Source organism: Dermacentor albipictus, chromosome 5 (genome assembly GCF_038994185.2).
Source record: "Dermacentor albipictus isolate Rhodes 1998 colony chromosome 5, USDA_Dalb.pri_finalv2, whole genome shotgun sequence".
In the NCBI taxonomy this organism is placed as follows: domain Eukaryota; kingdom Metazoa; phylum Arthropoda; class Arachnida; order Ixodida; family Ixodidae; genus Dermacentor; species Dermacentor albipictus.
The window spans coordinates 132261169-132288048 of record NC_091825.1 but is presented as its reverse complement, the minus strand read 5'-3'; the positions used below and the strand labels follow the sequence as shown (position 1 = coordinate 132288048).

The 26880-nt window shown below is 50.0% G+C and overlaps 1 protein-coding gene across 7 annotated transcripts in view; it reads left to right on the top strand.

Annotated features, from left to right (window-relative positions):
- LOC139060093 (glutamate receptor ionotropic, kainate 2) overlaps positions 1 to 26880 on the top strand; it is a 636178-nt gene that overhangs the window by 529972 nt on the left and 79326 nt on the right. For 2 of the 7 annotated variants that reach the window (XM_070538903.1, XM_070538902.1), the window contains exon 1: positions 15907 to 16291. The exons of the other annotated variants lie outside the window; for them this stretch is intronic. In XM_070538903.1, the coding sequence (XP_070395004.1) occupies positions 16099 to 16291 (193 nt within the window). In that variant the 5' untranslated portion in view covers positions 15907 to 16098. Of the gene's footprint in view, positions 1 to 15906; positions 16292 to 26880 lie in introns of those variants that run through there. 7 annotated transcript variants of the gene reach the window in all.

Genomic DNA, 26880 nt, shown 5'->3' with positions numbered 1-26880 from the left:
AGTATAACACGAAAGAAACGCCGATTACCGACGAATTTAACATGCTACTGTGACAGCGCAAAGTCCTTGTGCCGGGCTCTGCGTTATTTCTAGTTCTTGTCGTTTCTTTGTTCACGCTGTTATCGCGACTTCATTGCTCCTTGTTTAGGCGGCAGAGAAAGCGGCGGCGCAACGGTTCCAATTAATTTTGACAGGGGCTTACGTAGGATTAGTTCAGTGGGAGCTCGCGCTTGAATGGCGAAGGATTAAGCGGACATGAACGCTCCTAAGCCGCAAAGAAAGAGTGTTTTTTCCATCCACAACTTTGCTGCTTCGTGGACAGGGCAGACTGTAAGTCTCGCAGTTGTGTCTGATCTGGAGCTCCTTAGTGACGTCCGGAATTACGAGTTGGAAAACAACAACTTAACAAGGATAAATTTACAAGCTGTTTGCACGTGAAATCCCAGTGTTCGGCAAATGATTGGTGTGCGCTAGAGGATTGGCATAGAAGCATGACCACTCTAGAAGACAGGAAAACGAGCAAAGAAACAATAACAAATGAACAAAACATAATAATTAACGTGGGAATATATTATTTGATGGGTTACAAAACTGAAACACTCTATGACTTGTCACCCGGAATAAATAAGCACACTTTAGCGATTCCTATAGCGCTAAACTCGCTTACTGCGACGGCAGACATCCACGGGGGACACCCCCCCAATAATAGTTTGCATGGTATTCAATTGTATCTCAATACGATTTCTATAATAGACAATGCAAATTCAATAGAAATCCCACATTATTTTCATAGGAGATGTAAGTGCCGTTATCTTCTCAACAGTTTGTTTACAGTTCAAACGTCGCCGTCCTCGTCTGAAACGGTTACGTTGCCTGTTACAGTCTCCGAAATGAATGCACAGACATCGCCGTTATCAGTGAGCCTATGTTGCCGGCAAAGCCCTGCACAGATTATCAAGATTAAATGTTGCGTACGGCACTGTGGCTAGCGCGTAATCCGCAATCGGGCATGCCACGGGAACTTCAGCTTGAATCACAGAGCTGGGTTGGAGCGAATGTTCGTTCTGCTCTGGCTTTGCACTTCAGTGCTGCCCGTAGTTCGTTAGTAGAGAACTATAGAAACAGTCGTGGGGACACAAAATGCCGCTTGCAAAAAAAAAAAGAAAACACAAGCCCATGGAGCCAAATTTGACAGGGGGCTGCAATCTAGCACTCGGAAAAGGTGAAGGGAAACTCATCGAGTTCTATAACAAAATCCTACGAGATCTTTGTAATGTGCTCGAGTAAAATGCTCCTTCACTCAGCGCTGACGAGCAGCCCTGTAATGCCACAACACAGCTCAACACAAATGAAAATTAGAACAAATTGTTAACGTTTATCTATGGCCATGGGGAGGAAATTTACCTCCCCATCGCCATAGATGTGTGTGTGTGTGTGTGTGTTTGTGTGTGTGTGTGTGTGTGTATGCACACGCGCACGCACACGCACACGCGCACACACACACACACGCACACGGACACACACGCACACATACAAAGCATCAACAACAGTTAAATATATTTGCCGAAATCAAATTATTATTGTAACTATTGATTCATTAGGTATTTATTTATTTAATTAACTACTATAATTAGTTGCTGAGTTTGATTATTGAAAACGGGGATTTTGGCGCGGAACGCTTAACGCAAAGCCTATGGTTGCGTTTACGATATGCTACAGCAAATTTTCAGCTATGGGTAGTCGAAGGAGCTAAGCAGCAGAGCTTACACCGTCTTGAATCACCAAACTCAGCGCAGGAAATGCTACCGTAAGTTTGGAATCACAGGGTTAACGTCTTTCGAGAAGTCTGGCCAGGAAAGCCGGGCGCGCCCGCGCCCAGTTGCACGCAATAAGCGAAGTAACGGAAGAAGCGATAACACGCCGAGACATCGTTATCGACAGTTCCACTATGGTATCGCACAGAAATGCTCCCCCCATGTCCCACGTACCAGCGTGCAAACGCTCGCGCAGGACACCGCTAGCCGCGATTGGGCCCGCGCCTACTTGTGTCCCCTCGCTGCTTCCCATTAAAGGCTCGACCGGAACACCGTACCGGTGCCTGCGCCTGCGGAACTGTTTACGGGGCATCCGGAGGTGTCCGCAGCCAGCCAGCGCTCATTGGCATTCCGCTGGGAGAAGGGGGGCGCGTCTTCAACTTCCTTTCTTTACATCCCGCGTACTGGCTTTCCACACTTAGTGGGCCTCGTCCTCACCGGAAGCACGCGCAGCCCGTCTCCTATACACCGCATGTAATCCTCCCTGTGAGTGTGGTGTTTTCATACGTTTCGCCTCGTCATGAAGTTTCCGGAACAGCAGCAGCGGACGTTTTCATTCTTCCTTTTTTCTTGTTTTTGTTTTGGGGGGTGGAGTGGACCAGCTGAAAGATCGCAGCTTTAACATTACCAACATTAGCTTCATTAGCCTGTATATTAAGGCGCGGTTGCAAGGCGAAGCCCCTCTCAGATATCTCCAGTAATCCTTGTCATGTGGAAACGGAAGCCGCCGCATTCTTGCCAGAAAACTGTGTGATCTATATGCAATTATTCTCTGCCTTACTCAGCTGCATTACCTTTTCTTTGGCACAGGTTTCGTTACCTTATATTTATTATGTCCCAATGCAAGAATTTCATCTACCTGCATTTTATCTCTAATTCACTCAGCTCTCTTCGTTTTCTCTCGCCTTTAAACATTAGTTTTTCTTCTGTCCTTCTATCTTTCTTTCTGTAGCTTTTTCTGCGTCCATTCAGCAGTATATTTTCCCTTTGTTTTGTTATACTTCGTGTTGCAGTCCCTTAAATTAGAAGCCACACATTAAAGATGGCGATCGCTCATTTAGTGGCTCCATTGCGCGAGGAACTGAAAACAATGTTATTCTGTGTAACGCGACTAGGCTTAGTACAAGTGCTTTGTAACCGGATGGCCGGAAGGAGAGCTGAGCTAATAGTTTCCCCGCCCCTCCCTCCCCCTATGCTCAGTTCTCAACTATGTCGGAGTCAGAGCGTAGTGCCAGTAGAATATTCTTTTAGTGGAAGCTCGAATGTTTTATTCTGCTTTGCGACGTGAGTAACAGAGAACGTTAACTACTCCTCTTTTCTACGACCACGTAGCACGTAATCACTCTGCCACACTATACTGGCGTGATTTGGCGGTCCTCTATGGGTGGATCAGGACATAGACATCGCGCTGTACTGTAGCCTTCTTTTTCAGCACATTCAATAAACCTCAGGCGGGATCCCTCGAAGAATTCTCTTTTGAGCATACGAGACGCGTGCTGCTACAGCTAGGGGCAGGAAGCAAAGAGAGAAAAAAAAAGCAGGCGGAATTAGTCTGCTCAAGGATCCACTGACCGCCTTAAGCCCTGCGCACCGGGGCTTTCTCTCAGGAAGGCCCAATGTTTACTTTTCGTTTATCGTCTTCTGCTACGTGCCTCTGTATTTACGCTGGAGCTTTAGCGTTGTTGGCTTTTCCGTCCACCGGGGCCTCGTCGTCTCGTGTCCTGTTACAGTCGCGCTAAGCACAGGGGTCCGTCTTTCGCTGGTGTCGCATTCACAGCCGATAGGATGGATGGTGTTTGGTAGCCTGCTTAGGGCTTGAGTGGTCACGCCGAAAGCATAGAAACGGAATAGAAGGGCACGGTGGCTGCCTGTCTTAACAGACCAAGTGACGATGCCTCTATTTCTATTTTTCTCTTCCCTTTCTGCCTTCCTCCACGCTCCTGCCGGTGTCCCAAAAGGAGGTCCAGGACATCCTTTCGTTTCTGTCGCTTTTAGTTTCTTTTCCGAAGCCCATCGACGTCCACTCCATGAATGAGTGAGTAAAACATGTCATTCATTCGCTACGAATGACGAGCGTGGTAGAAAGGGTGAGTAGGAGAAACGATGGTCTCGAAGGCAGATGGCAACTGCGGAACGAGAGATCGTGAAAGCTGGCCCTCTACGTTGGCGGAGGAGGGTTCGGACCTTACTCTCACTCGCCTTGCAAGGCCATACGATGAAAAGAATTCCGTAAGCTTTCGGCGAATTCGTCTGTGCCTTCGTTTCCCGCTTCTTGCTTCCCCCACGAATGACGCACGTATGTTTAGATGCGTGAAAAATACGCAGCGGCGGCGATGTGGTCGCAGGTCAGCTGGCTCAGGTCATCGACGGGCTGCGCTGTTTCAGCCCTCGATCAGATCTGCGGAGAGAAAATCCTGCCGGGAGAGGAACGAGCTCGTAATCCTCCAAGAAATTCCTCGCGCAGCGACAGGGAACGTGATCCGATGAAAAGGCTCAATGGCACGCGGCAACGTTATCGTTTTATGGATGAAGAATCTTGATGAGCGAAACAAACTGGCAACTTAGGAACGGATAAAAGAAAATGACGACGGCTCATAATTTGAGTTGTGTCACCGTGCTGTTACAGTTCGGAATATCTGGATTCGTTGAGAGTCGCGTAAAACATGTTCTCGATGCGCGCGGTTTGTTCTTTAACAGCGCCAATGTCTGCGTAGTTGTGGTCAGACGTCAGGGTGCGAAGCCAGTTAGTTGAAGTGAATACTTGCAAGAGTTGAATATGTAAGTCTAAACAACATAACAGGGAACTGTGTGCAACGTGCCCAGAGAGAATAACGTCATTGCCCATATGAAATAAGAGTGTGTCATCACAAGTAGAATCCCTACATTTTTTTCCCCTTTGGCAACTAAAAGCTCAGGACATTGAGACTTGCGAAACTGCGACAAACTCTGTGTTTAAAAGCCATAGACTCCATAAACTCTCTGTCGTAGTGTGTACAGTTGATGTGGATCACCTCTCCGCTTTTCACCTCCGATTTTATCTCCCTCTCTCTCCTATTTCACTTCAGACACATTTAAAACTAAGAAAGCCTACAAGATTTGCTCGAACCAAGTCATTATTGAACAGTTACGTTCTCAGGCTGACTTCATTTGCAAGAAAAACCAAAGCAATCCATTCACTAATAAACTAATTAAAGTCATTAACTTCTTAGTTACAGTCCTTACAGCACGCATTCATTTTGGTTGCCATAAGAACCATAATTGCCATAGTTTCCGTAAACACCATAATATTCTAGTTCCGTGTTTACACATTTGAAAATGATCATGTAGGCCGAAATAACTTCCGTGAAATTTTCGTGATTACGAACGTCGCACCACGAAATGTCACTCCCCTTCAAACTCTTCTGTGACTTCAGGGTGCGGCGTAAAGCGTAAAATGGGGCTGCCGTCAAATTTTCTTCTTCCCACGAGCCGATCCCGTCTGGCAGTTTGCGCAACTCGCAAGAGATAATTTATTAGAAGATTGTTAGAGACGTAGCCCTGAGCTAGTATTTGCTCTGGCCTGCTTCTCTGCGCAGGGGAAAAGGTAAGGGGACACAACTGCCAGCAAGCTACACCTTAACTAATTTTAAGAGTTCTATCTTCCAGTGGCCCCTGACTATTTTAGAGGTAATCTCAGCCATTAATAATTTAAAAAGTCCAGGTTTGGCCAACATAAATAATTACAACTGCCTAGAAGCTAATGGGGCGGCGCCCAAGGGGCTCCAGAAGGGATTGTTTACATTCGACGCGGTGCAAAGGTCCAAACGAGCTTCTCACATAGCTTTTCTTCTCTGCCATGCTCCTGTCATGTATACACTAACTCTGAATCCCCCCCCCCCCCATTAAGCACTATGTGCCAGGCAGCAGCAGCAGCAGTGGGAAAGCCGAAGGTACAGGCAAAGAAACTTTCCCTTTAAGAACACCGTTGCCTTACTCGTATTGTACTTGTGATGTCGCGAATCTTGAGTAGGTGCGCCATCGTATGCTAAAGGACGTCATGCATAAAAGTGGCACATCGTCATAGGCAGCCATAGATTTCCTTGTTGTTCGCAAGCCCCTGAAAGCCGTAGTCTACCCGAGCAGCTGCGGCCAGTGCCTCGGTCCAGCGGCCGGACGTAAGCAATCCAAGAGCTTTCCCCGATCGTGACATTGACCCCAAGCTCGGAAACGCGTGCTGAAGGTCGTGCAGGAACTACATGAGATGGCAACAATTTCGATATCAAGTTGTCAAGCTAAGTTTCCACCGAGCATCGCGACTGGGCCACTTTCTCGCATTTAGTTACTTTCGCTCTCAACTTCTTCGGCTCGGCACTACCGGCTATTCATTGTTTTATCTTCTTTATCCTTTATTACTTTTCCTCCCGCTGCCATAAACACGTCTACTATCCTCCATTCGTGATGCCGTAGCGCGAGCCGACGCAGACGGTCAGATAGCTCGCGAACGGCGCGCTCAGTGTCCCAAGCTTCCCAAGAAAGGCTCTTTGTATGACGGCCTCCACAGGAACGTATGTTGCTTTGCAGGTTCTCCTGCACAGCTGCGGCCTCCGTCCAACCGTATTGTTCGCTCTGAAGGGCTGCTACACCACTACGATGATCCCAGGAGAGCGCTCCGCCAACTGACCGACGTTACTTGCGAAATTGAACCAGTCGTTGATTCGGCGCGGTACACTCGACCGACCTCCGCTATCGAACGCGTCCCGAGACTTCAGTCATACGTCGCAGCCACCTTCTGTTCTGTCCTGACAAGCTACGAGCCGGCGCTCTCACCCCGAGGCGGAGTTTCGCGAGACAGTAGAGGGACTGGTATACTGTCGCACGATGCTGTCGAGCAAGCGAGCTTTGTATTCGTCGCGGCTACTTATAATTTTTTGTAACCGTGGCTATAGTAGTGTTCGTGTTGCGTCTTCATCAGCGCTGGGGATATGTTTCGTGATGGCGCCGGCCGACTCGTCCAGCTGCCAGCAATAATCTGGTGGTTTAGGCGGCGCTCCAGACCGTGCTCGAGACCGAGCAGACGGCGCGCTTTCGCGGTAGGACACACGGCGCAGAGGGGCGTGCGTTCGCATGAACGCGATCCTGATAGTTTGACACCGGCAGTATACGTTCCATTCCCGTGCCCGCAGTATTTCGAAATAGAATGCAGCCAAAAACGTTGTCGTTGGAAAAATCTTGGGTAACTCTAGCTTAGAAGCGAGGACGTACAGCGCCGTTTCGCGGCACATGCAGTATGCTAACACATGCTTGCGTTTGAATGCTCAGATACGTAAACTCGCGAAAATATTTGCAGCGCCAGCAGGCGGCGTTAGAGAAGGGCTCTGTCGACAGGCTCTCAACCGGGCGCTGACATGTACGGGGCAGCCCCACCTGCGCTAAGTGATCTCGAGCGCGAGACGCCTAAGTGATGGAAGCGGGGGCTTACACAGACAAGCCATGCACCTATGAAGAGCAGTGCGAACGGGATCGTCAAAGTGGAGAGGGTAGCGAAGACGAGAGGAAATGGGGAGCCAGCCTCAAAGCTCCAAGAGGAGAGTGGGAGATGCGTCGAATGAAGAAGGAGAATGCAAAAGGGCGAGGAGGTTAGGGTACACGCGCGCGCGCGCGCAATCGGGAGCGCTTTTGCCGAGTCCTCCGAAGCGGGAAGCGTACCTCGCTCGCTCGAGTGCTCGGGCAATATTTGCCGACCGGAATCGCGCTTCTGGATCAAGCGTGTCGACGATCCACGGCACGCGCCCGATTTCTCTTCCTGTCTTTTCCGCGCGTTGCCGCTGCACTACCCTCCGACCCTCCATCCATTACGGTAGAGGAGAGGGGTCGATCGGCGAACGGTGATCGCTCGAATTAGCGGGCTAACACCACCGGCAACCCTTCCCCGATGCCGATGTATGCTTTGGCGACTCCATGCCACCCGTTCCCTCACAAACATATACACGCACAGACAGCACAGCACCTTAACTCGGTCTCAATAGCCCTATTTGCGCTGCAGAAGAAGGAAGGAAGGGCGTATACATCGACGCTTGCCAGTCGTCAACGATTCCGTTTGGGCCTTGTGCAAACGTCGCTCGCAACACAAGTTATTTCTCTCTTTGGCTTGGAAACAACATGAAACAAGTTTTAGAATCGTTATCGCAGACTGGCTAGAACGGTATTTGTATTTATGTTTCGCGCTGAGCATCACGTGCCTAGTTTAATGTTTGTCAATGACAGTTTCAACAAGTTAGCGTAACTGAGGAGGCGTGAAACGACAAGCACGTTCGAACACTCACACATATTCCTGTAAAGCAGATAGCTCGTAATAGCCATTCAACTCGGCGTTCTGCTGCGGAATCGGCGTCATAGCACGCCTTCGATGGCTGAAGTGCTTACACGTGACAATAAATACGTTTTAATGATTTCGCAATACTCTTGCAGTTTCTACTCGAGGCCTTGACGATCTCACCAACGTCGCAATGTCTTTTAAACCGAATTCGTCTGCTATGCTGACGTAGCAAAGGAAAGAAGAGCGGAACCCGAAATAGTATTCACCTGTGAGGGAAATAGTATTCACCTGTGAGATAGGGAAAGTACTATATGATGAGTACTGTATGGAGATGAGCAAAACGAGAACAAGTTGAAAGCAGGAGCCAACGTTACGACAAGTGGACTTGTCTTTTCCAAGGTGGCAGCAAAAGACAAATCCACTTGCCCAAAGGTTGGCTCCTGCTTTCACTTTGTTCTAGTTTTGCTCATTGCATGGAACTTTAATCTCCCGCATTCTTCGTGTTTTCCTTATATGATTATGGGAAATTCGTGGAACAGATAGCCATATAGCACTGCATTGATGTTGTGTTAAGAGTAGTTCTATTCGCATGTTTATTCTACGATAGAGAATAAATGTTCGTTACATTTATGTCTATCTGCAAGCTGCAGAATAAAACTGCGTTCGTGGGGCCAGAATGAAAAAAAAATTTTTTGACGGTCCAGTTGACTCGTCGGTCATTCAGAAGAAGTGAACTCAGAATATTCAATAAAAACCGATGTAGAATAAAGTTCATTGCTGCGGCGGTCGACTAGTATTGAATTTCTCAGTTATCGAGTCTCCGCGGCATAATGAAACCGCTCTGAGCATCCGAAAAAATATTCATACACAGTGTGGGAAACGAACAATCATTAGTCCTACCGTTTTATGTTCCGGAAGTGCACGGCGTGGTAGAGGAAAAACGTGCCTGATTGCAAGGCTATCTCCAAGTAGAAATCAACCATTAGCGTAAGTAGAGTAAATAGAGTAAGTAGAAATCAACCATTAGCGACGCACTGTAATATCTTGTTTCATCCGTAATGGTCACTTCCGGGCAAAAATGGCTGACACAGTGCCGCCCCTTTCATGACTCTCCGCTAGAGCTTATCTCTTCAGTCGCTTAATTTGCTCGAGGCTCTAATATCTGTCTGGCAATAATATTTTCCGTAAACTATGCTGCCTTCCTCGCGATATGCACGGCGCGGGTATGCTAGAATTGAAGCACTGAGTCTGAGTGCGATATGGTAACATCGGAAGGAAGAGGATAGGGAGCAATTAGGGACGCAACTCAATGCACTTCCAATGATGTCGACGAGCGCAACGGTTGATATTTCTACTGTTTTTTGTGGCTTTGTAGTCGATTCTTGATAGGCAATGCGTCTTCCGTAGACGTAGCAGTTACATGCATTTCTGTAACAGAGCGAAACACGTTGTTGATTCCGGCGATGTGCAGCTACTGGCAACGTATTCCTCCGCCCCATTTGCGGAGCCTTTTAGAGTTTGATGTATTAACACGAAGAGTTGCTTTATGCCGGGGGTTAACCACCAACTTCCTGTAACGTATGGGACGTCAGCGCGAGCGCGTAAAGTATAGTCTCTCTTGACACGGATGGCACCGCCATCTGGGAGCGGGGAAGCGAGCTGCTGCATCATGACAATAGCGAGCGCCGACAGTGAGCGCTTCGGCAGCCTCACCGCAGCTGAGGCTCCAACCCGGTGTAGCCTGGTGTAGACGGTGTAGGCGTAGGTGACTGTGCAGTTTCCGCGCACGGTTTGTCTTGTGCATCCGATTAGCATCTGACGCCTCGTCGCCTACGGAGTGCCTCTTCAACATGCATCGGCAGTGCTTACACACAGAGCTTCGTACAATAGTTACTAGAGGGAACTCTGGTGCTAGTGTCTTCGGGAGATGCAAACGGGACTGTTGAGCCATCATGGTAATTATGGAAAGTAGATGGATTTGCCTAAACTTCGTCCTTCCGGCTTCGATTGGGTCCACTGCTTTGTGAATTTGTTATTTTCAACATAGTAGCTGTGTAGGAGATAATGAAATACACATTACTAAAATTTTCAGACAGCAGGATTCGAGCGCAGTACCTCTGGCACAGAGGCCCGATATTGAAACCCTTACGCCCCGAACGCATGCATCAACCAGCGGCCTACAACGCCTTTAAGAATTTCTTGCGGGCAAACCAGCGTGTTGGGACGCTTGGTGCATTTCGATTTGGCCACCTCGACAGGTTGAGCAGCTGCAGTTAGTAGCGATTGTGCTTGTTCGCAGAGTATTTTGCACTTAGACATGTATGGATCACTTTGAAATTTAAAACAGTGAATACAGATGAAGCGTATATAAACAAAGCCGCAAGAACGTCTGAATCCACAAATACGATGGTCAGACAAATCTGTGTACTTCCCATCATTTCCACAGTGGCTGAGCGATCGCAGTCCCAGAGCTCCCCCTAGTAATTATAGTATGAAACTCTGTGCGCTTGCACGCCGCCTACCGCTTCGCTTGCGATTGGCGCCAACTAAGAAAACTGCTGTGCTAAGTGGCGCAGAAGGGCAACGATGTCGACGGGCGAATCTCGCTTTGGTCCGGCGGGAGACACGGCAGAACACCATGCACACCTTCGCTCGTCCGCGGTGCTCACTGCGAACTCTGCCACTCGCATTCCTGAAGCTGAGTGCGTCGCTGCTCGACTGGCTGCCCAAGACACTAGGGAGCCGCACCAAAATGCTCGTTCCTTCACCGAAGCGATTCGGCAGCAGAACGCCGCGCGCCGAGCAAACCTGCAACACTGTTGCCGACCCACAAACCGAGCGCCTTTGTCTGAAAAGACCATGAGCTAACGAAGCAAACACGCAACAGCTCCCGTGGCTACAAGTTTCACTTTGGTGTTTTGCCGATTCCTTGAAAGAAGAATCAACCTTATCTTTTTCCTCGATCGGTACCAGGATTATGCACGGCGCATTTCTTTTTTCTTTTTTTTTCAGCTTTGCAATCTTGACTTTCAATGAGGACAGATTTCCACGTCTAAACGCCGTCGCGACTGGGAAGTTGCTCCTTGCTCCACATAGAATCTTTCGTAGCGTATCCCGCACTGCCTGCTGGCGTAAAACGTTTGGCACAGAATTGCCTAGACCCAACGCAGGATGTATATATCTGCATCTTCTTCCACTCCGCAGTAAAACGTTCTCAACCCTTTAGAACTGACATTCTTCCTGTGCCTTTCCTGGCTCTGCGCTCGCTTCGGCAATACTACAAGTCCTGGGCAATACTAAAGGTCATGGATTCGAGCACCCTAATTAAATCTATTCATTTAACAGCGCCTAAATTAACTTCGCCTCAACACCAAACGTCGTGAGTTCGACTTCCACATGAGCTCGAGGGTTCGGCTCCCACCGAAGGTCGTGGGTTTGAGTGGCTGAATAAACTATATGTTAATTAACTTTGCCTTCTCTTTGGCGCGACGAGCGCCATCGGAGCCAGCTGCGGAAAAAGACGACGAAGAACGTGCGAGCAGTGTCACGAGCGCTTGTCCGTGCGAGGCGAGCTCACATGACTTTCTGTACCACACACCGCGCTTTCCAAACCATCGATGGTGTGAGCCACTTCAGGCTTTCGCCTTAAAAAGATTATTGCATCAGCACACCTCCTTCAGACGCAAACGTTCCCAAGTCCGGTAACAATGAATCACTATACGCACCGGAAGTTTATTCAGACAAATGTAAATTCTGTATTAACAAGACGGACCTCAGCCACATGCTCTGGGCCTGCACGGCCGCCCCATGAGTGTCGCATTCCCGGACTGGCGGGGGTGGGGAGACCGGTCTCCTCAGCTCCGACCCACAAAAACAGGCACGCTTAATCCGGCAGGCCGAAGACACCGCCAGTGCCCACGGGGTCATGCTCGACGTCTAGGCTGAGTCCCCCCTCCTCTACAAGGGGAGGGGGGGAACCCATCTGCGAAATAGAATAAAGTTTTTTTCTCCTCCTCCTCACCACAGCTCGGCATTAGGCGGATGCCTTGTCGATGGGGCATTTGAAACCTCGCGTAAACAAAATAGGCTTTCTACCGCAACTGCCGAGCTGCTTATTGCGTTTGTCTAGTTCATCAGGCTCCCTCAATGCTAACAGTATTTAGTGCGCATTAGAAAAAAAATTAATTCGGTGAGTGAGTGAGGGAAAGAACTTTATTTCGCTCCAGAGAAGACGCAGGGGCGACCCCGCGCCACCCGGCTTGTCCCCCGACCCGGTCCGATCGCGGTTACTCTGGACGGCCAGGGTTTGGTCGTTGAATCTGGGGCTACCAAAGAGCGCAGCCCACCTATCCTCGCTCAAGGCGGAGCCGATGGCTTCACACTCCCACAGCACATGGTCCAATGTTGCCCTTAGTCCACAGGCAGGGCAGTCCGCATTGGGATACCTTTCAGGGTATATAGCATGAAGGACCGCAATGTTAGGATACGCACGGGCTTGCAAAAGTCGAAGGGTCACATCTCGCGCCCTGCATGAGGCAGGGTCTTTTGCACCCGTCTTGGCAGGTAGCAGTGTTTGGTGATTTCACTGAACGTGAGCAAGGGTTTCCCGCGGGGCAGGGGCACTGCGGAGGCGGTGAGGTCAGTGAGTCGTCGAGCGGCCTCTTGCGTGCCCGCGTTAGGGTTAGAGGGCGAGCCCTCAGTCGACCCCTAGTGAGCGGGAAACCAAGTGAGGAAATGGAGATAGAGACTTTTGATGCTTTGGAGGAGTTATAGGGCCTGAGGGGAGACCATCCCTGTTTGGTAGGCCTTAATTGCCGCCTTGGAATCGCTATATACTGCCTCTCTGCGACCACCTAGCACTGCCAGCGCGATTGCAACCTATTCGTCTACGACGGGCTTCGACTTGCGTACCGTAGCGCAGCAAGTGGTCCTGGAATTAGAGTCGACGATGGAGACGGCGAATGCCTCTTGTTGAACATATGCCGCGGCGTCCACGAAGCTTGCCTCAATGTGGCTGTTGCGGACATGCTCGAGTAGAGCTCTAGCCCTGGCCCGACGTCTGCCGACGTTGTGTGCGGCGTGCTTATTGCGAGGAATGGGCGCGATGTGCGGCTGAGACCTGATGTCGCTGGTGATCCGCACGGCGTCGGGGCACTGGTCGACAGGGTTGAGGCCCATCTTGTCGAGCATCTTGCGACCCGCCGGGGTGCCGGATAGCCGGAGCTGCTGCGAGCGCTCTTGCGCCTCGATTATTTCTTCGAGCGTGTTGTGGACTCTGAGCTTGAGCAGGTTTTTGCTGTGGGTGCTTACAGGTAAGTCGAGGGTGAGCTTAAAGACCTTTCTGATGAGATAACTTAATTTGGTGCTTCATTTTTTTTTTCATTGGCCGACTTTCAGCAATCTCGTTATAAAAGCAGAGGTTCAAGTTTGTTTCCATTGGTTACTTGAACTCAATTATTTTCTTTCAAGTAAAAGGAATTCCACTCGGATCGGTGAAGAGGTTGTGCAACAATTGCATTTCTTTGTTTCTCGTGTATTTGAAAAAGAGAGGAACCTAACAAAACGCAGCAGTTTACCTGCCGCATCCACTATAGAAATTTCTTTACTCCTTGTTCGATGCTGAGCTTGCTCTCCCCAGGGCCGCATCAGCTGGTAACAGAGAAAAAGTCAATTGATAAAAAAAGCGGTAAAGCAAAGAGACTCGTAGGGAGAATAAACGACAGCATCGTCGTGTCAACTTCATATTACGGAACACATGGGCGCGCGTACAACGCACAGGAAAGGAATGCTGAGGCCCACTGCTAAATTGCATCTACATTGCAGCCTGCAACACGTGCGTATGATAACTCTTAGCGCCACGACGTGCTCATGGCATGCTCACAGAAGAAATAGAATAAAACAAAAAAACTTAATGGCGACATCGTTAACGGCACCGATATCACCGGCCACACACAAAGCGAGTCGTGGAATTCGGCTACTATCATCGCCCACATACGACACTTACGTCAAGGCTCTTTGCCCAACCGCGTAGAGAACCGAACGATTTCTTCCGAAGACCCCGGCAGTTCGCAAATCGTCCAGAGAGCCGGGGCGGTCGTATTCTGGAGAAAAGAAAATCGCAACAGCAACAACAACAAAAAAAAGCAACAAGAACCTGGCTATACACCGGCGATACTGAAAGCGGTCGAGCGCAAATAAATTAAGGAGTTCGCCGAAGAAGGAATTCGTCGAGAATTTACTCATTCGTATTACAGCCCCCACGCTCCGACTTCCCCTCCCTTGTATTTAGGTTTGTTGTTTCTTATCGCCGCATCATCATAGTCTTGCTTCTACTTGCCTCTTAATGACATGTTTCTCATGCCACCTTCTGGCGAGGCGTGCAGATGTCCGTAGCAGAGCGGCGGAGCTCAAGCGCCCTGGGACCAGTCAGTCCCCTTTTCGTGCCTCTAAGCGTGTGTGCTGAAACTCTTTTGCAAAAGAAACAATTTGCGCAAAGTGAAAGGCAAGGAGGCGAGATAGCGGGAACCGGAGTGGCAGCTTCGGCTATTTGCGTGCTCGGAATGAGTCTTTCTTTCTTTCTTTCTTTCTTTCTTTCTTTCTTTCTTTCTTTCTTTCTTTCTTTCTTTCTTTCTTTCTTTCTTTCTTTCTTTCTTTTTACCCAAATCGTTGAATTTGTTCCTACAAATTCCTGGAGCCGCCTAATCTAAAAGCCCTACGTGCCTTACTAAAAGCGTTTTGCACATTCTTTGTGCCTTCGGTAAGGACTCCGAACTCCCCACTAAATGAGGCCTATAGGATAGCCTGTAAAACGATCTGCTTGAAATAGCCTCACCGGGGCGCAGTGTACGTTGCGCGCACTTTGCTCCTATCTTTAGTCATTTTCACGACCTCGTCGGTGTACTTGCAGAGTCGCTCGCGCCTTAAAATTCACTCCATGAGCGGGCACCCGGCCATCCAAATGAGCTTCTACTTCGGGGGGCTCTTAGGGAAAAGACCCACTTTGCATCGAACCCAATTTGAGAGGATTTGCTGATAAGACGTTTCTTATCGGCACGATCGCTGTGCCGTAGTCCGTGCCGCGTAGGCACCGGCACGTTGCGGCGCCCCTCATAAGTACGAAGCTGGGCGTTGATACGACGAGGTTTAAACAACTTTTTTAAAACGTTATTTAGTTACCCTCATTTAGGACCGCTTATGAGTGCGCAGCTGTGTGTTTAAATATCGCTCGTGCGCCTTATATCCTGTCTAACCTTCCACAACACCCATGGAAAGTGACCTGCCCGAAAATGCTGTGCAGATATTGCATTCCCACGATCAACGGTAAATGCGTCCAGAGGGTCCTTAAAACAAACAGCGCCCTTGACGTTATAGCGTTCGACTACCGCATCTCTTATAACCTAGCGCGCAGTTTCGGAATGTTAAATCCCACAATTTACTTTCCCCAGCTCATTGCCACTAGAGGCGCTGGTGTTTCGTATGCACCGTAGTCGTTACACGGCATAGGCAACTATACAATGTAGAGATAAATGTTTTAATGAAGAGAGAAAACGTCTGACGTATGCAAAGTGCAAGACATACATGCATATATGTTGTGCTGATTCGCTCAATTAGGCTAGGTGTATATTCTGCAACGCCTCGCTTAGAAGGGTACGCCAATAATAATAATAATAATAATAATAATAATAATAATAATAATAATAATACTAATAATAATAATAATAATAATAATAACGTCGACGACGACGACGACGACGACGACGACGACGATGATGATGATGATGATGATGATGGAATTTCTGCCCTCGACGGCTACAAGTCCCCGAAATCATTTTCGTTTCGACGAAAGCAGCCCCGAAGCTACCTGCCGACAGCCAGAGCTGCTCGAACGTTCCGCGACATTACGAATGCCTCCGCCATCCCCGTTCTGTTCTTCCGCGCCCGCCTCATGAATACATCACCGGCGCCGGCGCAACCATTGAATGGGCGCAAATGGCTCCTCCGGCGCACGCATCGTCCGAGAAAGAGAGGTCGAGTGTTTTCCGCCGAAGCGGGGCCCCAAATCGGGATGAATGCGTAGGGCAGCGGGGTCGCGGACAGAAAGCTGTTGGCCCGGCGGCGTCGGCGGCGGCCGAGAAGCGAACGACCGCCCGGCGAACCGCGAGCCAGGCACTCTTCGGTCGAGGTGAGAGGCACTCTTCATCCCTATCTGCAAAACAAATGGCCGAGAACCGCGCGCAGGCGCCATTCCCTATCGAAGCCGCGCAGCCGCTTCCATCATCCATTCGAGGCTTCAGTCGCATCTTACTGCTCGTTTTGTTTGTTTCTCCGTTTGTTCGCCGTTTCTCTGTGTTTCTGTCCCGACAGCGTCGCGTCTGGGCTCCGCGAACCGTTCGGTGTTGCGGGGGATGCGTTATACAGCGGATTCGGTGGATGCGGGGCAAACAATGCTCGTGGCGTAGATGTATATACACACGCAGCTTGTTTCCGCCGCGGGCGCGAATTCGTGACAGCACTCGTGGTGGAGCGGAAGGAGGAGACCCGAAGAAAGACGGAAAGAAACAATGAATAAATGCGACGAAAGTCTCGTTTCCATTATTTATCGGTCGCGCGGCGCTTTGAGAGACGCAAACGCGTTTGCCCGCTCGCTATTTGCAGAAGAGCGAGGGCTGGCGAATGTTTGGAGAGATCAACAGCGTATGGCTTCGCTGATGCCTTTCTATGACGGAGAGGGTCAAAATTAGGATGAAAATGGGGAAAGGGGAAAGAAGGGTAGATGGCGGCTCGCCGAGAGAAAGAGGTGGATTCGGGACGTTGGACAAAGAGCCACGTGCGGCCGGTTTCCTGTCTAGGTGCGTCGCTGTTTTCCTATGCCCTGCGTTGGGCTGCGCATTCGTAGGGTTTTCGGACACGTATTCGTACCACTGGTTGGTTGTCTTGTTCCACGCGACTTCTGACATTCAATTAGAGCTCAGTATAGATTAAAGAGGCAATGGCTGTCGCTAGTTTAGTTGAGGTTAAGGGAGCTTAGTAACGCAGGTCATATAACGCATGGAACCGGTGGTATATTAGCGTAATGGACTGCTGCTTAGTGCAGAAAAGCAGTCTGGCAGGACGGAGAGTCAGGTTGCGGCATGAGATTTGGAAATTTGCTGGCGTAAAGTTTCGGGCTGGCTGGCTCAAGCGAAGAGTAATTTTAGACCCTTCGACCTGGAGAGTACCTAAAATGTGACTATGACAATGATCATGGTGGTGGTGGTGGTTATGGTAAAATGACGATGACGAGTAATTAATGAGCGCTGGGTACATGGTCTGGAAACAGAACCAAATAATTGAGTGTGGGCTCTTTGATTTTATTACTGGTGGAGCTCAGAGAGACTCGTACGAGCGAGTAGAGAGGCTTCGAGCTTATTTTACACATGACATTATGCGGCTAGATTCATCGGGCTGTTTGGCACTCGCCACTGTTTGATATTGGAGCGTCACCCTCACTAATAATACGTGCGCAAGGTTTCTCGCAAGGCTGGTGATTTCTTTTCATATCAACTACACTTGCATACATACTGCTTTTAAGTTCACTTTCTGATGTTGTTTTTGTTTTGTTTTGTTTTTTGTTAGAGGGCAAGATGAGTGAACCTACGCGCCAGTCCTCTGCAGTAAGAAAAATTTGCTAGGTTGTATTATAGACGGAGACGTAGTGGCGTACGTAAAACCTCACGTCCTTGCTGCAGGTGGTGTACGGGCACCACGGTACATAAGTGGGCGGAACCAAATGCACAAGTTACAGTTATTCATGCATTAGAAAGCTTACATAGTGTGTCTAACTTGTGTTACAGTGTACAGTTAGTGAGGAGTACTACGGCCCCATTTTACAATCGTGCTCGCTCCGTACTTTTAGTGCTATTTGCAATGCAATCGTGCTCACTCCCTGTGACACCCGAGGCTGCCCTGCGCCCCTCGAGCCCACTTCACCCGTAGGTGCTTTGGGGCTCCTGCGCTTCTCTCAATCTCCTGTATTTGCGCTTCTGTGGAGACGGACACCTTTCGCCGTGGTCCAAGGAGTTGGATATCCCTCCGTCTTGCTTCCCGAGTCTCTTCACGCTATTTGTGGACCCTACTTGTTCAAACTCAGAGGGGCCGTAGTAGAGCAAGCGCGAAATTCTTGCAGCAAATTAGAGACTTGTAGGCCTTATAACCCTTGATGAGCAGTGGCTTTAGTTTGAAGGAGTATGCCTACTATGGCTGAGTGAGCTATCTCAGACGCGGCGATTCTTGCTAGGATGGACAAACCTACTGCCGAACTACGAATCTCTTAGCACCGCGCGCGGGGCTATGTTTGGCTGCGAATGCATCATGCATGGCGCGACAATAGACAGTTTTAGTTACACTTACGTAGAGGCTTTGCGTACGTAGAGCTTCTACGTGTCAGCAGTGCGCATGCGTAAAACGTAGCGGCCGCGCGCTGGTCTCACGGACGTACGTGAGATTCAATTCTTTGCGTGCGTTTCTTACGCACGTAGACAGCTTCGCGCGGGAGTCCCGCAAGATCACGAACAAGCGATAGCGGGCCGCGCGCGCGCAGACGGCTCGCATCGAAACACGGCGACAGGATTGAATTGGCTACCGCCGTGTTCACATTTCCCGATTGGAGCTACGGGGTCCCCTTTGGCGCGCGTCGCGTACGTGTAGCTAAAAGCGTTTCAGATGGCGTGCACGTAAGGTACGTAGGCTTTTCACGTTTGCGTACGTGAACCCTCTACGTACGTGTAACTAAAACTGTCTAATACTGGCGTCATCTGTGCACGCTACGCGCACATGATCGAGTAACGATCTTTTTTGCTTCTACACAATGATCTCAAAGTAGAAAGCGTATGTAGCACGGTTGCAAAGATGAAAATGATAACACTATAAGGGCCAGACAATGAAATCTTCCTTACCTCAGTAAGGAAGCCTTCATTGCAGTGAGGCTACCTTATGTCACTCTGAAAGGTTCCTTACTGAGGCGCCCTCGGTGAAGGCTTCCTTTGTTGAAAGTCGCAAACGAGCAGCTAACATTGTTGCACCTGTGGTTGGGAGACCGACGACACAAGAGAAAGAGGGAGCCGGCGAACGGACGAGAGGGGCCCCACTGCAGCACGTGCCACCCGGCGCAGCTACCAACAACCTGATCCGTTCCACCGTCTTTTCGGCGAACCGCCCACTCAGTGCGAGGCGCGGGCGCCCCCGACTAAAGCACCTGCAGGTGCTTTACCCCCGACAAGGACGAAGGCCTCGGCGCGGCCAAAAGAGAACGTGAACTTTGTGTTTCTTCTCCCTTTCCCTTCTCCTTTCTTCAATATCTTTTGTAAATAAACCAGTCTCGAAACGGATCCCAACGAGTGAAGTTCCTTCCTTCGAGGCTCCTGCGTGCACGGCCGACGCCGTCCACCTTAGTTAACACGCAGCAGAAGTTAGCGGAGTCGTCCAAGAGCGACAGCAATTAGAGTCAGCCCAAAGGCGCGAGCATTCATTTACATTTTTTGGTGCCGAAACCCGGGAATACTTCGCCTGCTGACATCGAAAGCGCTATGGAACGACTACAGAAGAAGCAAGCTGCCCTGCGACAAGCAATAGAGAAAATCATCGCAGCGGCCAGCGACCTACTGCAATCGCCAACCGTCAAAGTCGGTGAGCTGGAGGAACGCCTCGACCTTCTCCTTGAACAAGCAGATGAATTGAAATCTGTTAACGAGAGCATCGAAAAGAAGATAGATCTTCAAGAATTAGATGCAGAATTAGAAGCTTGCGCTGCATACACGGAGAAGATCTGCTTCCTCAAAGCAAAGATCAAGAGAGCTCTCAGGAGTCAGACAGCCAACGAGAGCCGGTCAACAACTCCGTCAGTGACAGGCGACGCATCAGAGCAGGAAGTATACCACATTGGTTCCGTCCCACCTGCGACATCCCAGCCACGATCAGCAACCACCAAGTTACCCAAGTTGGAAATCGCAAAATTCAGCGGGGACCTGCGCTCGTGGCAGAAATTTTGGAACCAATTTGAATCGACTATACACAAGAACAGCACCCTGCCTGCAATAACCAAGTTCCAGTACCTAACAAGTTACTTAACTGGAAAAGCCGCCGCTGCCATAGAGGGGTTGCCGATCAGCGATAGAAATTATGACATCGCAGTGAAGGCGCTCATTGAGAGATTTGGGAAGGAGGACGTAATAATTGAGGACCACATGTCGCGCTTGCTTGACGTCCGCCCAGTGCACGATCTGCGGGACATCGAAAGGCTGAGGACCCTCTACGACGAAATCCGCTCCGGAGTCCGAAGTCTAGAGGCGCTGGGAGTGTCGTCGAGCACCTACGGCGCGCTGCTTCTCACCGTCCTTCGCAAAAGCATCCCAACTGAGCTTTGCTTGGCGTACTTCCGACGGAAGGCCGCCTCACGTGAAACGCCCCAAGACGAGCTTCTCGGTTTCCTCGATTTCATAAGAGAGGAGGTCGAGAGCAGAGAGAGAGCCCAGAGTGCACTACGCCATGGGCACCAGGACACCGCTATCAGACAGAAAGCACCTATCAGAGGGGACGCTCGTCCTCAAAACCCATCGGCGTCTGTCCTCAGCGTAACCGATGGCGAGGCGCAATGTGCATTTTGTGGTGCAGAAGGGCATCAACCAGCGAACTGTGTCGCCCCCGTGCCCATGGCCAAGAAGAAGGAGGTGATGTCAAGAGAGAGGCGTTGTTACAAGTGTGCGCAAAAGAAGCACCGTGCCGCTGAGTGTAGAACTGCAAGGTGGCTGAAGTGTGCCAAATGCTCTGGACGACACGCAACTGGCGTCTGCGAGCTTAATCAAAGAGCGACACGCCCTCCTTCAATCGGAGATGCTGCACCAGCAGAGACAGCAGTACAATCATCGCTTCAGGTGGGACCAGTACTGGGAAAGACCCGCGTGCTTCTACAGACTGCACGAGCGTATGCGGAAGGCCAGCACAAGAGTGCTCTGGTGAGAATGCTGCTTGATGGTGGCAGCCAGAGAACATTTGTACGACAGGAGGTTTCCCGGCACCTCAATCTTCGCGTCATAGGAGGGGAGAAGCTAGCTATCTACGCCTTCGGAAGCGAGAGACCGTCTGAAGAGAGAAGGTGTAATCGTGTAGAATGCTGGCTGCGAAACTGGCGCAACAACACCAGAGTCCGGATCGAAGCATTAGAGGTGCCCGAGATCTGCGGAGACCTCCTCCCACCACCTGACGACTCCACGGCTAGCATCGCTCGTGGACAAGATCTCCAGCTTGCTGACACCTTGCCTGACGGCTACCATCCTGGTGTTGGAGTTGAGCTGCTTATCGGGGCCGATCACTACTGGGATATAGCAACAGGAAATGTCAAGCGCCTCGGTGAGAAGCTCGTGGCCATGGAGACTGCGTTTGGATGGACATTGCATGGCGCAGAGTCTACATCGTCCGTCGCAACCTTTCTAACAAGCACCGGAGTGATGCGGGTAGGTGTGACCACAGCACCCGACGAAATTTCTCGTCAACTGAAGTCATTCTGGGATCTGGAGCACCTTGGGATCGTCGACGATGCACAGCTGACCACCAAAGACGACAGCGTTTTTCGGGCCTTTGAAGAAACCATCACCCAGAAGAACGGTAGATACCAAGTAGCTCTCCCATGGAAAGAAAACGCGTCAGACTTAACAGACAACAAGAGCATAGCATCGCACAGACTTCACTCCTTAACGGCGAAGCTGCTGCGACATGAAGAAACCATTATAGACTACGATCAGGCAATCAGGAACTACCTGCAAGCTGGACACACCGAGGAAGCGAACGAACTTGGTGAGTCCCCGCTGGGGCCCATTTACTACATGCCACACCGAGGTGTGCTCTGGCCTAGTAGCGAAACAACCAAGTTGAGAGACGTATTCGATGCCTCCTTCACAGCGCCGGGGAAGCTGTCACTGAATGACGTCCTCTTCGCAGGACCTAACCTAAATCCAAACCTAGCGGACATCCTGATTCGATTCCGAGTTCATAATGTGGCCATAATGTCCGATATAGAAAAGGCTTTCCTTCAAATCGAGCTTGCAGAGAGTGAACGCGACGCTGTCCGCTTTTTGTGGTATCAAAGTACACCAAGGCAGAGTTGCCGAGCTGCACAAGAGCCCACTGCCCCGCTTCCCCCCTACAGAGTGACCCAGGCTGAGCCATTTGAGACGACGGGTATCGACTTTGCGGGGCCCATATTCTACAATGATAGCGGGTCCGAACACAAAGCTTATGTTGCTTTGTTTACTTGTGCGACAACACGAGCCGTTCACCTGGAGCTTGTTAGAGACCTCTCGGCGAAGTCATTTCTGATGGCGTTTAAGAGATTTGTGTCAAGGAGGGGAATCTGCAAGACGGTTCTGTCCGACAACGCATTGACATTTAAACGGGCATCTAAAGATCTGAACCAGATGTTCCACGCCATAAAGGGAAGCGAGGTCCAGTCCCTTTTTAGTGCAAAAAATATCAGTTGGAAATTTATTGTTGAGAGAGCGGCGTGGTGGGGTGGCTTTTGGGAGAGAATAGTGAGAACCGTGAAGGCCACCCTTCGCAGAGTGCTCGGAAGGAGCTGCCTTGACCATGACAGCCTCTCCACGGTTCTAACCCAAGTCGAGGCGACCGTAAATTCTCGTCCGTTGACTTTCGTCTCTTCGGACGCGGGGGAGCTTATGCCCTTGACTCCAGCACATTTCCTAGTCGGTCGCAGGCTAACGAGCTTGCCTCCCTTCCGAGAGACCACCGAAGTCAAATCGTCAGCACAGATACTAACACGCCTATGGAAGAGACGCGCCAGGCTTGTTGACTCATTCTGGAAACGGTGGAGACGCGAATACCTACTGCAGCTTCGCTCAGCGCATGTTACAAAGCCAGGCAGAGGAAGAGGCATCGGTGAGGGAGACATAGTTCTCCTCGGGGATGATCGGGCTCCACGCCAGATGTGGAAAATGTGTCGTGTTTTGCAGACTTTTCCAGGAAGAGATGGCCGAATACGTGCTTGCAAGATCCTTCTCCCGAACCAAAGCGAACTGCGACGACCCGTACAAGCCTTGTACCCACTCGAGCTCAGTGAGGCGCCAGCCTGTGCTAACAATGGTGGCCGGGAATGAGCTGGCGCTCATTGCGGGGGAGGATGTTGAAAGTCGCAAACGAGCAGCTAACATTGTTGCACCTGTGGTTGGGAGACCGACGACACAAGAGAAAGAGGGAGCCGGCGAACGGACGAGAGGGGCCCCACTGCAGCACGTGCCACCCGGCGCAGCTACCAACAACCTGATCCGTTCCACCGTCTTTTCGGCGAACCGCCCACTCAGTGCGAGGCGCGGGCGCCCCCGACTAAAGCACCTGCAGGTGCTTTATCCCCGACAAGGACGAAGGCCTCGGCGCGGCCAAAAGAGAACGTGAACTTTGTGTTTCTTCTCCCTTTCCCTTCTCCTTTCTTCAATATCTTTTGTAAATAAACCAGTCTCGAAACGGATCCCAACGAGTGAAGTTCCTTCCTTCGAGGCTCCTGCGTGCACGGCCGACGCCGTCCACCTTAGTTAACACGCAGCAGAAGTTAGCGGAGTCGTCCAAGAGCGACAGCAATTAGAGTTAGCCCAAAGGCGCGAGCATTCATTTACATCCTTGGTGCTTCCTTGGTACTTCCTCAGCATAAGAAGCCAAACAATGAAATCTTCCTTACCTCACTAAGGAAGCCTTCATTGGGGTGAGGCTACCTTATGTCACTCTGAAAGCTTCCTTACTGAGGAGCCCTCGGTGAAGGCTTCCTTGGTGCTTCCTCAGCATAAGGTAGCTCCAAAGCTACCTTCATGCGTCCTTACGCCGCTCCTGGCCCTGAACGAGCGCTTCACCTCACTGCTTAACCACGTGGCATTCGCTTGCGCGTGCGCACTGTCGCCCACTTGCGGAGAAGCGCGAGCACGGTACGTCTTGCCAGGCATGTTCGATTCAGTCACGCGTGCGGCATGCAAGCACTGCTAGGCGTTGCTAGGCGTTGCAAGACGCCGGCGTGCCAGCGTTGCTGGAGCACATCAAGTTTTGCACTCTAATGCGCAACTTTTTTTTTACTTTGGTAAACGAAACTAGAAGAAAGCGTCCACGCTTCTCTATATTAGCTATTCAATTTAAAGATTGTGCGACGATACAACATTTTTTAATAGAATAATGGTGTTCGCGGAAAGATTTGAAGAGATAATCTCGAACCCAGGCACGCGGCAACCGCTCCTTAGGTGAGGACGGGTGAAGGGAGCTTTCAGAGTACGCTTGCTTCCTCCATCGGTCCTTCGCTGTAAGGAGGCCTCACGTAAGGTTAGGAAGCGCTCGAAGGAAAGGAACTAGGGGTGTGCGAATATTTCGAATACGAATCGAATATTTTCCATATTCGAAGCGTATTCGATTCGAGAAATGCATGTTCGGAAATTCACGAATATCCGAGGACGGCGGAATAACGGTGGAAACGGCGAATATTCGGATAGACTGCGAATAATTGAGCAATTAACCAATTGTATGCTTACCCGCCGTGGTTGCTCAGTGGCTATGGTGTTGGGCTGCTGAGCGCGAGGTCGCGGGATCGAATCCCGGCCACGGCGGCCGCATTTCGATGGGGGCGAAATGCGAAAACACCCGTGTGCTTAGATTTAGGTGCACGTTAAAGAACCCCAGGTGGTCAAAATTTCCGGAGTCCTCCACTACGGCGTGCCTCATAATCAGAAAGTGGTTTTGGCACGTAAAACACCAAATATTATTATTAATTGTATGCTTGCTCCGCATTCTCCTAAGAACATGTTTATTAACTGAGAACTTCGCATGATCCGCTCATTATCTGTATGCTCTGTTTCAGTCTATCTGCTTCAGGCATTTGAGACATGATCAGTTTCGTTTTTTTTTTTCACCAAGCTTTATAATTCCAATTATTTTGGAATGCCCCATTGCCTTGAAGGTTGCAAAGGCAACTCAGGGTTGCCTTTGCAACCCTGAGTTGCCATTATCTGTATGCTCTGTTTCAGTCTATCTGCTACAGGCATTTTAGACATGATCAGTTTCGGTTTCTTTTTCACCAAGCTTTATAATTCCAATTATTTTTGGAATGCCCCATTGCCTTGAAGGTTGCAAAGGCAACTCAGGGTTTGCTAACATTGATTCAAAATGTATCAAGGCTCTTTGTGCGGAGTGGAAATTTGATGAAGTGGCCAGCCTAGGCATGTTTCTTGATCCGCGCTTTGTGGCCACAGTTCATCGGGCATCTGGTCAGATGATCTGGCTGAAAAACCTTGTGACAAGGGAGCTCCAGGAAGCTGTCGTGGAACACCGTGGGGACACCGCCGTGCCAGCGTCGACTTCGTGTCCACTGGTGGCATCGAGTGTATGGAATGCTTTTGACGATCTAGTGATGAACAAAGAGAAGACACATTTGGCATCTGCCCCTGAGAGGGAAGTTACAGACAACGCGCAAAAGCCTCTTCTGGAAAGGGGCATGAATCCTTGTGAGTGGTGGCAGTCCATTGGCCGCTTCAGGTACCCGCTTTTAAGTGCACTCGCCCGGAAGTACTTGGCGATCCCTGCCACTTCAGTTCCTAGTGAAAGAGTCTTTTCTACCGGTAGAAATGTGACAGTGCATAGAGAGCGTTTACTTTCTGGCCATATTGAGCAGTTAATTTTCCTTCACGACAATCTGTAACAAGCGTTTTACCTGACTGAGGGCATTACCTGAGTCCATTATCTATAATTGAGTACCTCTTTAATTTGAAGCAACCTTGTAAAATGCAATGTTATTTTTAAAAGGGTAATAAAGCTATTGTTACCTCTCTTGCAATTTTTTAATACTACACATGTATTCGATATTCGATTCGATATTCGAAGAGAGTTCTTCGCCTTATTCGTATTCGATTCGTAATCGAAAATTTCAATATTCGCACACCCCTAAAAGGAACGTTTTATTGTTTGGGCCAAGCTACCTTCATGCGTCCTTACGCCGCTCCTGGCCCTGAACGAGCGCTTCGCCTCACTGCTTAACCACGTGACGTTTGCTTGCGCGTGCGTGCTGTCGCCCACCTTCGGAGAAGCGCGAGCACGGTACGTTTTGCCAGGCACGTTCGTTTCAGTCACGCGTGCGGCATGGAAGCGTTGCTAGGCGTTGCACGACGCCGGCGTGCCAGCGTTGCTGGAGCACATCAAGTTTCGCACTGTAATGCACTGCTTCTTTAGATTTAGTAAACAAAACTAAAAAATAGCGTCCACGCTTCTCTATATTAGCTCATCAACTTAGAGATTGTGCGACGATACAACCTTTTTTATTGAATAGGGGTGTTCTGGTGTTCGCCTAAAGCTTTTAAGAGATAATCTCGAACCCAGGCGTGGCGGCAACCGCTCCTTACGTGAGGACGGGTGAAGGGAGCTTTCAGAGTATGCTTGCTTCCTCCATCGGTCCTTCGCTGTAAGGAGGCCTCACGTAAGGTTAGGAAGCGCTCGAAGGAAAGGAACGTTTCATTGTTTGGGCCTAAGATGTTTTCGGTGCATGCGTTTTTAGCAAGTGACCACCATTGACCAATTTTAAAAACGTTTCTCGTAAAAAAGGGCACTGGTTACTGTGGCTGCAGCTAGCCTATTGAAACTAATTCATCTCCGTGATCGTTGTGGGGTTACGTACCACGCTATCGTGAGCAATGCCAACGCGATCCATTTTCTCTAAAGTTATATTTTCACGCAAATGCCTCGAACATGGTACGTCCGGTTCGA